This window comes from Pectinophora gossypiella, chromosome 4, assembly GCF_024362695.1.
Source record: "Pectinophora gossypiella chromosome 4, ilPecGoss1.1, whole genome shotgun sequence".
Lineage (NCBI taxonomy): Eukaryota > Metazoa > Arthropoda > Insecta > Lepidoptera > Gelechiidae > Pectinophora > Pectinophora gossypiella.
This window is the reverse complement of record NC_065407.1, coordinates 15,184,995-15,197,031: the sequence shown is the minus strand read 5'-3', so window position 1 is coordinate 15,197,031 and position 12,037 is coordinate 15,184,995. Positions and strand designations below refer to the sequence as shown.

Below are 12,037 nucleotides of genomic sequence, written 5' to 3'. Positions count from 1 at the left end.
TGGCTTTCGTATTTTGACAGATGTATTTCGTGCCGCGAATTTGGCTATTGTAAAATATTATCCAATCAAAAACATAAATGTGAAATGACAGCCAAGTTCAATACAATGATAAATGCTTTGGTTGTTGACTTCAACGACAAAAGAAGTGAGATCTAAATGGGTGCCAAGTTCAATGGTCAGTCCTGAATTTATTTATAAGTAACAGTATAACATAAAATATCTTCTTATAACATAAGATAATGTATTGTAGACTAAGCCTACTGAAGAAATAGATTATAGATATGACTTTGTTCAATATACTAATTATTAGGGAGCGGGAAAATAAAATGCGTCCTTCGTCGTTACTCCATTTTGTATCTCTATTTATTTGGCGTTGGTTAACAGCGCCATCTGTTGGTTCTTTTGGTTACTACTTTACAATTTCCTATCATAAAAAATATGGACGCAGCCAGCTAGCCACTAAATTGTTACAATAGGTTTCCGCTAGATGGCGCTTGTCTGTGTCTATTTTGTTTTGATAAAACAATTTAGAATAAACTATTAAGCATAAGTAGTAGCACGGAAAGTTCACTCACAATTGCATTTTTATTCCTCGCGTTTCGGTGGCAATAAAATCACTATTTGTTGACAAATAATGCGCAACCATTCATCCATATAGGGAATTCAGGTAGATTATCCGATTGCCCTTTTTCGAATCCTTCATCCATTTTATTAATCGAATAATATTTACTATTATTAGGACGAAAACAACAAAATACTGCGCAAGCTACTACTATAACTGCTGGCGACTTAATACCTACTATGCGGGCCGCGGCCCGCGCGGCGCGTTGTGACGTCACAACCGGTCACGTGACTGTTAGCGGGACTCGGTATTTTTCGAAACTTTGAGTGCCTATAAAATCAAAACTTCTAAGTATTTTTGACTACAACAAAAACCAGTGTATTTGTATACGTTCAGACTTTACTGAGACATCATTTCAAGCGATTTGGCATACTTAGTAACATTCTTCATTAGGTATTTTAGTTAAGCGTTCATAATAGAATCTAAATATTTAAAAATTGTCAGTTTTATATTTTTTCCTTTGTATTCATCTAACTACCTATCTGCATGCCAAATTTTAACTCTCTAGGTCATCTGGAACTGGGTTAGAATTTTGATCTATAGGTCAGTCAGTCAGTCAATGATAAAAATGAGGATTTTTGGACATTAATATCTAAATAACCGTTTGAGATAAGCCTATGAAATTTAGAACACATATGTATCTCGTTAGTCTCAATATATAAGCCAAATTTGATACGATTATGTGAAATAGTTTTTGATTTATGAGGGGGTCAAAAGTGGCTCCAAATGGTTCGTGTAATATTACACACGGTGCGGCTCGCCAGTTCTGTTCCTTGAACTTGGCTTGACACGCGACCGCGTGTCTAGATCTATGAAATGTGTGCATTGAATTTTACCTCTTTGATATAGTTTTTTATTCCTTGTTTTTCTTTTTGATAATGACTTTGCCTTTTGTTTCTTGTAAAATATATTGCTGTTTGCATAGGAACCGTTTTATTATTGGTAGGTTGCGAATAAAATATACATAAACTGCTTATATACGTCCCACTGCTGGGCACAGGCCACCCCTCAATCAACCGGAGGGGGTATGGAGCATACTTCACCACGCTGCTCCAATGTGGGTTGGTGGAGGTGTTTTTACGGCTAATAGCCGGGACCAACGGCTTAACGTGTCCTCCGAAGCACGGAATCATCTTACTTTTCCGGACAAACAGGTGATTCAAGCATGAAAAGAATGAATAAAATATGATGTAAAATATATGAAATATACGTAATCACTAACTGTACTGAAATAGTCGTTCTGTTTAATAATACCTAATAATCGTGATTAACCAAGTACTAAGCTAATAATAGGAAAAGAAACTGGCTTTTTCTGTACCAACCTGTTGCCGGCTAGAATAACAAGCTCTGGTTTAGGGAAAACGCCCTCGGCTGAACAAATGATGTTCAGATATCCGTCGCCCAATCTATCCTGGATCATGTCGAATCTCCTCTCTGGAACTGCGGAAAAAATATCATTTTTGTAATGCATTACAAAGATTTCAGTAACACAGTTGGCTCGAGCATTATAACTACTAACAGCTATGGATCCAAATCCGAAATAAACATTGATTCTATCATTCATTCATTACAGACGGCGATACGGCTCACCACCTGTCACTTTGGTCTAACAGAAAGCTCATTGAGGCGTGGGATATAATTTAAGAACCACCATCTTGTTGGTGTAGCATTCTCCATGCTACTTTTTAGGGAAAAATAGGACAGTGGTTTCCCTCCTGCCTTCCGCCCTGCAGTACTCTGTCTGACGCGAGTGGGATGGCGCCCAAAGTAGTCTATTTCAAAGCTGTACTAAGACTCCTGTCCTCCGCCTCTGAATGGTACAAATATAGTATAAATGGTATAAATAGTAGTAAAGTATTATCAACCTTACACATAATGGTCTAATGTTAGGGTATACGTTCCGGAGATCCGTGTTTGATTTCCGGTGGAAACACTGTCAAAATCACCCTTTAGAGACTGTCTGTCTGTCTGTGAATTTTTTGCAGACTTTTTTATGAACATTGCAGACTGAACCGCGTGATTGTGCGAGAAAGTAATATGCTTCGGAAGGCACGGTCCCAGCTACAATTCGTAAATCGCCTCCACCAACCCAAACTGAAGCAGCGTGGTGGAACATGCGAACCAAAGTGGGTGGGCAGGGTATGTCACTTCCGTTTGATTACAATGAAACGAACGAAAACTATAGAGTTTTAATAGTAGGGTTGAAATTGAACGGAGTCGTGGATAACAGCTTTTTTTTTGTATAATAACATAGTGGGTTGGGATGTGGCAAGGAGCAAGCCTCCCCGGAATCAGAACTTCTATAAGTTTTTGTACCTTTTTACCCCCTTAGCAAAATTTCGCAAAATACCTTCTTAGTAAGTGCTTACGTCCTGAAAGGAACCTCCATGCAATATTTGAGTCAGGCACTTGTAGTTTCTGAGAGTTCGTGACGAGTGAGTCAGTCAGTGACCTTTAGCTTTTAATATGTAAGATAATAATGGATAAGTTCAAAACCTGTTTGTACTGAACAATTACATACCAGTACAAACTTATGCCCGTGGTAAAGGAGAGGAGTTAGTAAAGTCAAAAGGAATAGAAGAAACAATAGTATAAATCTAGACAATCGCTCGTCACTTTTTTTAAAGGCTACCTTTAATAAATAACTCAAACCAGAGCTTTTAATGTAGATGTCATCAAATTGCAGTATTCGCTTAAAAAGGTACGTCTAAGAAAATACAACGGACTACGATCACGCGAACAGTAATAGATATCGCATAAACATCACAGATGTAGTGTTCCGTGGAAGGAGCAATCATGTCATTATAGTTAAAAAATCTTATCACTCTTTAACTGAATACATAATATACGATCCCGAAGACCATGGAGGCGGCCAATAAGCTCGCGACGAAAAACACTTTAGAACCCCGATACCGACCCCATGCCGGTGTGGTCGACGATTCCCCTCATTCAACGCCTATCGCTATCGACCCGCTAGGGTCGATTAGATCTTTCAAATATAATCCTCTCAGACGACGCCCTGATCTTTCGCGCCCAATTGGTCATCCTCAGGCCTGTTGTCTCGTATTTTGTACCTGGTGAGAGCTGGCAAAGCAGTTGATGACATTTCCGGAAAATTTACAATAAGTCACTGCAAAAAAAGATTAACTGAAACTAATTTACTATACATAGCATTTGAACCCATATTCCTGTAGATACCTACGGCGACCCATATTCCTGTAGACACTTACAGGGGCCCATAATTCGCCATGATAAACCCATATTCCTGTAGATACCTACAGGGACCCATATTTCGCTATGATAAACCATTATTATGGTTTGATCACGGTTCCAAAACGTCTTCAGAAAATCTTAAATAGCACTTTGGACTCATTCTGATACTTACTCGGGGAAGCCTTAAATAGGGGGGGGGGGAGCAACCCGATCTCCCTGGGTTGGCCAACTTTTATACTTTCTGTGAGTGTAACCTATGCTTTACCTTCTATCTATGTTATGTGAGGAGGGTTGCGTAAAAGAAGTACGCAGTTATTGTACCGAATTTGTCCTTTCCAGTTTCTTTATGCATCTGGTAAAAACGCTTCAAATATTTATGGATTTTATCGTATAAGCAAAATGGCCATTTGTATTCCATTAGCTTGGCTCTACCTTTGTTGTAGCTTTTATACGGCAAAATAATTACAATTTGTCCATTATGAATTATAATTTTGATTCTCGTTTCTTTCGAGTCAACTTATTTCATACTTTCGTTTTTATTAATGTTGGCAAATAAGGAAGGACATTCAATAATATTATTGGACTAATCGTGATTTTGTTTGCTTTTATCGTGGTCATGTTAAAATTGAATAAATCAAATTAATAGGTCAATGAACAATTGTCATAAATAAAATAGTTCACCCAACAATGATTTTTATTTATTTATGAAATATATTTAACAGCCGTCTCCGTACAGGCCAGGGATTCTGATCATCATCGCTAAACTCGGCGTAAACTTAACAGCTTCCGTGGCCCAGTAGTTGAGCGTTGGGCTCACAATCCGGAGGTTCCGGGTTCGAATCTCGGTGGGGACATATCTCAAAAATGACTTTGTGATCCCTAGTTTGGTTAGGACATTACAGGCTGATCACCTGATTATGCGAAAGTAAGACGATCCGTGCTTCGGAAGGCACGTTAAGCCGTTGGTCCCGGTTACTTCTTACTAATATAAGTACGTAGTCGTTACATGAGTCATGTCAGGGGCCTTTGGCGGCTCAATAGTAACCCTGACACCAGGGTTGATAAGGTTGGTAATCCACCCCACAACACACACGATAGAAGATCGTTAAACCTTGCGATGTAATGATTGATGTTCCTAGTTCGAATTTGCACCGTACAAAATGTGTGTACGTAACATAAGACCGCGCAGAAATGCACCTCGCTTAAACTTGCTCAGACTAATTTCCGCTCCATCTCAGTTGACGCAACCTATTATTGCTTACAGAGCCTGCGGTTGAAGCTTTTCATAATGCTCAACATTGCAACACATTTTGACGATGTCGTTTTACGGATATAAGGTTCCTAGCAAGTTGGGATCGTCTATGTAAAATACAAAGCTTGTTACGAGGTCGATGACCTGGGGGTCATCGGCCACATTGAAGCAATTCTCATAATAAACAAATTGCTATTTTTCATTTGTTGGCGTTCCGCATTTATTTTTAGAACTATTGTCAAATTGCAATATACTTAGCTTTTTAGATGAATTGCTTCAATGTGGCCTTTTTAGATTAATAAAGGGGATTGTTTGGGCGCCATCCCACTCACGTCAGACAGAGTACGGCTGGGCGGAAGGCTAGAAAGAAACCACTGCCCTATTTTGCTCTAAAAAGTACCAATGGAGAATGCTACACTGACAAGAGGGTGGTTCTTAAATTAGTGATGATGAAAAGGGATTACCATAAGAGTTCAAAAAAAGGTAACAAAAGAGCCTAGAGAGAAATATTTTTCATTTACGCTGCTAAAAAATAAATTAAGCTAATCAAGTGAAAAACGTGACGTGGTCTCGTATGCTTACCAAATATAGTCATGGGTTTTGTCCTCTCATCTTCAGCGAGGAAGGTAGACACCACGCATGTGTAGTTGCCAGTCAGCTCCAGACCAGGGTTCAGGATCCGCAGCGCTCGATGTTGGGTATACGGGTTTCTTGATACTTTGTATGTTAGATCCAACTGGAATACAAAATTGATGTTGTTTTAAAGGCTACATTGGGGTCTCAACCGGCCACATTAAAGCAATTCAAATATTTTACATTTATTTGGCACTTTTATATGTGCTCCAAAAGATATCCTGATTTTAGATGAATTGCTTCAATGTGGCCTTAAGAGACCTGGTTATGTGTACTTTTAACTGGCCAGCGTGTATGTAGCTTTAAAGACGTTGAAATAAGCACAAATGATCGTGTGTTTAATGGTCGGGATCGTGATAGATGGAATTCCGTTGAATCTGCCTACTTGAATACTTATTAATGTATTTTCAATAAGAAATTCATAACTACGACAATACATTTACGTACAATTTAACGATTAATTAGCTTGTTTTTGCCGAACTCATTTGCCCGTACCCGGTTAGAGATTATAACGTGAGTTTATATATTAATATCATATACACTATACATACACGACTATATGCCAATTGAGGTAGTCAGAAGTACATCTATCGCAAGATGAATCAAGTACCCACATCGTACCAAGGTTACTGTTTATGAAATGAAACGAAACGAAATGAAATGAATTTATTAGTAGTATTGATAATCTCAATCATAGGATACGTCCTATATTGAACGTCGTTTTTTCGTGGTAATGGTCATGAGTGTTGGTATTAGATTATAATGAAGTCCTGTCTAATCGTGTGTGGGCTAACATTAAGACGGAGTCTAGACACAGTGGTACGCGGCATCCCCTCGGGACCAAGACAGAGTGGTCACGTCTGGTCTAACACCTAACACTGTCTACGCTCAACTTAAAAGACTTTCATAACATTTATACGTAAGTAATCATAGATATAAAAGAATCGATCTGTAATATCTTCTTCTTCTTCTATCGTGTGGGTTGTGAGGTGGATGACCAACCTCATCAACCCTGGTGTCAGGATTATTATTAAGCCGCCAAAGGCCCCTGACGTGACTCAAGTAACGACTACGTACTTAGACCAGTAGTAACTGGGACCAACGGCTTGACGTGCCTTCCGAAGCACGGATCATGTTACTTCTGGACAATCAGGTGATCAGCCTACAACGGCCTCCGTGGTCCAGTGGTTGAGCGTTGTGCTCACGATCCGGAGGTCCCGGGTTCGAATCCCGGTGGGGAAAAATCACAAAAATCACTTTGTGATCCCTAGTTTGATTAGGACATTACAGACTGATCACCTGATTGTCCAAAAAGTAAAAAGATCCGTGCTTCGGAAGGCACGTTAAGCCGTTGGTCCCGGTTATTACTTACTGATGTAAGTACGTAGTCGTTATATGAGTCATGTCAGGGGCCTTTGGCGGCTCAATAGTAACCCTGACACCAGGGTCGATGAGGTTGGTAATTCACCTCACAACCCACACGATAGAAGAAGCCTGCAATGTCCTAAACGAGATTCGAACCTGGGACCTCCGGATCGTGAGCAGAAAGCTCAAAATCTCGAATCAAACATCACTATGCTAATGAACGTCACAACACTGGTTTCTATACTTTAAGAAATCTAATTAGTACCGCGCATTGAAGCTATTGTAAAACGTGATCCATATTGAAATATAAACATTTATTGTACTGACTATCTAAGCTTTATAAATGATACATAATACGTGCAAGTATTGAGCATACTCATTACTCAACCATGCTGCTCCACTGCGGGTTGGTGGTGGTTTTTGTGTTAGTAACCAAGTTAACCAAGTTGAGGAGCTCGGTGGCGCAGCTGTAAACGCGCTCGGTCTGCGATTGTTGAAGTTAAGCGACTTTCGCAAAGGCCGGTCTTAGGATGGGTGAACACAAAAAAAAAAGTTTTCATCTCGAACTCCTCCGTGCTTCGGAAGGCACGTTAAGCCGTTGGTCCCGGCTGCATTAGCAGTCGTTAATAACCACCAATCCACACTGGGCCCGCGTGGTGGTTTAGGGCCCGATCTCCCTATCCATCCTTGGAGAAGGCCCGTGCCCCAGCAGTGGGGACGTTAATGGGCTGGTGATGATGATGATGAACCAAGTTATCGCTTCGTAGTTCGAAGGTCTCATATCGAATTTACGTACTTAATGTCACTGTAATTTTTCAGTCAGTTAAGTCAAGTTGCAAAAAAAAATGATAATCGACAGTGTGACGGACATAAGGTGAAATCTTTTGCAAGTTGGCTAAGAAGGCCTTACAGCTTGCAATGTCCTGACTAAACTAGGGACTGTTTCATAGAGCGATTTTTTGTTACGCGGGTCCCCGCTGGGAATCGAATCCAGGACCTTTTCCTCTTCTATCGTGTGGATTGTGAGGTGAATTACCAACCCCATCAACCTCTTTAGGACCTCAGAATCGTGAGCAGAACTTTCTATATCGTCATGGATTTTTACGGGCTTTCAGAAGTTAAATTAAAAAATATAATTACCTTGTTTTTCAATAGCCCTAAAGCTTGAGGCTTTTGCGGGGGTATCCACTGGTAGACTGGCTGCGACTTGTCCACGTAGAACCATTTAACCACCAGTCCTGTCACGTTGCCAGTCACATAGTCGCAGTCAAGAGTGACGGCGTCTCTCGTCCCGTATTGTATCACCTCTGGCACTCGTATGTTGATGATTCTTACTGATTGGACACCTGGAAGAAATACATTTTATTAGATAGAAGTTTATATTCACAGTTGGCTCGACCATTATAGCCGGCGATACAGCTCACCACCTATCACGTTGGTCTAACAGAAAGCTCGGTGAGGGGAATACCCAGTAACTACTATACGGTAGAAATATCACATAACTACTATGGTGCTAATTCCTGTAGACACCATCAAATTGTATTTTAAGTTATTTTTTATTAAGTTATATTATTAAGTTAGAATTGATATATATATATATATATATATATATATCAATTCTATGATCTGGCCACGATATATATAACTTAAAATATACAATTTGATGGTGTCTACAGGAATTAGCACCATAGTAGTTATGTTATATTTCTACCGGCTAAGTAGTTACGTCAAAACTAGATAACCAACAAAAAGAACTAATTTTCTGTCCTTGGTTTTTTATTCATCTGTGTGTCATTATTTATAACATGCCCGGGAAGATTAAGCAGCTGAACTAAATACTTTCTTTTTTTTATCCGATCGAAACTGATTATAGAAGTTACAACAAAAATCACGGTATCTAGAACTTGTCTAACATACTTTGGATCTTATTTTCAGTTCATTTTAGCTGTATTTAATCTTGTATTAAGGTGTCTTAACTAATCCAGAGTGAGAAGATTTTAAGTAAGTTTGTTTAAACTCTGTCATACCAAGTTAATCCAGTCAAGTTCATCGTCCACGTTGATGGATTTAATTCCAAAGTTGAAGAGAAAATGTATTATGTTCAGAACGTCTATCAAGGGATTATCCAAAATATTTCTCTTAACATTGACACAAACTCATTCGATAGGCAAGCTCTCATGTTAAGTGAAACCAATTTGCGAGAACAAGGTCCGAAAATTTCATACAGGGCTTATAGAAGCCCAAAGGGTCGAATTCCTGGAAGGGACAAAAAATTAAAACATTCCATGAATGTGCGCGAAATCAATATCTGGGGTCGCGGTCGCTGCTACCCTTCGAGACCCTTACATTTTCCTAACCACTGTGGGCTTACAATTTTACTTACAAAGCCGTTATCCTTTACCTAATATTTGTTGGCTTACGTTTTGTTTCCATATTTTTTATTTGGGTTACTTACAGCTATTAATATTCCCAATAAATGCGTGTGACCTAACCTGCATTGAGCTTGTTTTCCGTTCACGAACTGAAAGGTCAGACAGGCAGTCACTTCTGTAAAAAACCGGACCTGTCAAATTTTCAGGTTAGTTAATCGGACCTCAGGATAACGCTAGGGACGATGAGTGCAATATATTGTGACACAATTTAATATATTAGTGGCAAAAGTGTAGGTGACGGGTAATTTACAGCGATTGTATAAAGAATAAAAACCATCATTTGCACGTAGTAAGTACCTGTTAGTATTTATTAAATAGCTGGTGAAGACTGAGGAGTGGGTGGTATATAAATACATATTTAATTATTTATTATATATTGTTGACAAAATGGTATTATAATACCTATGATAGAGTATCTGTTCCATGCTTCGGAGGGCCCGTTAACCTCCATCAACCCGCAGTGGAGCAGCGTGGTGGAGTATGCTCCATCCACCATTTATATTTTGTTCTTACTAGCATTGTATTGTATGGAAATAAAATTGGCTATTATAAAATTGCTATATATATATTATAAAAATGTATATTTATCTTGAAATGAGCTTTTATTATTATCGGTTTACCCATTAAGGCCGCCGATTGTACTTCTCTTGTCACGTTTGTAATTGTTTTTAGTGTTGTGTTTCTATGTGCAATAAAGCGTTTTTGTATAGTAAAGTATTTATTTGGATTTTTTTCTTCGCTTGTCGCTTCTTCGCTTACAGTGAATATGACTTTTTATTAGGCGCTCGCTCACCCGGAAACATCATATTATCGGCGGAGGAATCCTTCGAATATTGTTTCGTGGTTTCCTATCATTCGAGGTCGTTGAGTTTTCCTCTTTTGTTATTTTCGAATGCCTTGGCTCCCTGTTTATTGCTGGCAATCTAAGATCTTTGCGAAATGAAGACATTCTGCTGACGCTTGCGATTGTGTTTTTTTTTGTGAAGCTAAGTTTAAGCTTGTAACTAATTATTGTAAATAAAAACAAAATAAGACATTATCATCATTAGCCGTACGGCGCCCTCTGCTGGGCATAGGCCTCCCCCAAGGATCTGCACGACGATCAGTCCTGCGCTGCCCGCATCCAGCGACAAAATAAGACATACATAAATATAATTAATGCGATAAATTCCTAAGAAAGCGAAGAATAAACCAATAAAATAGCTTATACTTGGTTATTTAGTTTCGATACTGTAAAAGCTTTACGATACAACACAAATACTCTGTATTGCATTTATAACAAACATTAAAAAATAAACAATTACAAGAGGCGACCTTATTACTAAGGTACAAATCTGTTCCAGACAACGTTTATGTATAGGAAATGAATTTAATAAAAGCGTAGTGAGATAGACAGAGCAAAATATTTAAAAAACGTTTGCGTATACATATATCGTATAAACTATATTAAAAGCAATATATAGAAGACAATAAAAAATGATGAAAATAATAATAGTTTAAGTATATAATATTTTTTATATTACATAAAATATGTATATACAAACATACATTACTATCTTAAAGAGGAAACCATGACAGTAGTATACCTGCTTTATAAAGAAGAAGATGAGAAGATAAATGAAATATAGGCTTATTTATTATTAATAGTCTTTTATTTATTAAGTAAAAAACACCCAACCCACAGTACTTTTAAAGTATCTATATTATAACTAATAATTATCTAACGCCATTAAACCACAAACAAAAATAATAGAGAGCGACCGCTAGACATTGTCTATGTTATTACAATGTTTATCAATAAGATGTAAGAAGAATGAAGCAGTGGAAAAAGTCGTTACAGAAGATAATCAGAATCATCACAGTAGGTACTTTTTTGTATTTATACCTCAACCAGTAAAAGGGTAAATGTATAGTAAATATTTCATATTCTAAAAATACTGGCCGAATTTAGGGCATGTCCTAGTTCAGTGGGTCGTGTTTTTGTTTTGACCGCGGAGGAAAATACATTTTTCCAATAAAAATTTACTTGTGCCAGTACGAATAGAAACCTATATTGCGGTAGTGTGTAAATTGAGATTGGTTTTTTTGTGAATGAATTTTGCAGACGAATATAGCAAAAAAAGAGGCCGCTCTTAAAAAAGTATTTTTGGTTTTAATTAATCATATTGCGATGGTTTATGGGTTTGGTTTTCTTTTTGGCGGGAACGGAAACGGGACGGTTGCTTTCTTCATTAAACAATCTAAATAATTAATACGAAGTGGTGTTATGTGGTTAATGATCGCATTAAGTCAGTTGAAAAACATTTGCGATAGTATTATTATATCGGAAAATTCAATTAACAAAGTGTATCTATTTTCGCTTCGCGTCAAGAAGCCGCTTCATAAATTGGAAGTTTATGCGGCATTTTGAGTTAATTTGTTTGGAGTTCGGAGTAGGAGTCTGCTCCGAAGATGGGGGTTTAGGTTTCATCATTCATCGTCATCACCTTTCATCATTTCATTAATTATCATCAAGAAAAA

At 38.1% G+C, this 12,037-nt stretch overlaps 1 protein-coding gene across 3 annotated transcripts in view; it reads right to left on the bottom strand.

Annotated features, from left to right (window-relative positions):
• LOC126382405 (uncharacterized) overlaps window positions 1–12,037 on the bottom strand; it is a 71,278-nt gene that overhangs the window by 4,398 nt on the left and 54,843 nt on the right. For 2 of the 3 annotated variants that reach the window (XM_050032262.1, XM_050032261.1), the window contains exons 2-4: window positions 8,226–8,431; window positions 5,670–5,823; window positions 1,945–2,062 (exon numbers count right to left, since the gene is read on the bottom strand). In XM_050032262.1, the coding sequence (XP_049888219.1) occupies window positions 1,945–2,062; window positions 5,670–5,823; window positions 8,226–8,431 (478 nt within the window). Of the gene's footprint in view, window positions 1–1,944; window positions 2,063–5,669; window positions 5,824–8,225; window positions 8,432–9,540; window positions 9,615–12,037 lie in introns of those variants that run through there. The other variant, XM_050032260.1, reaches the window with a different exon arrangement.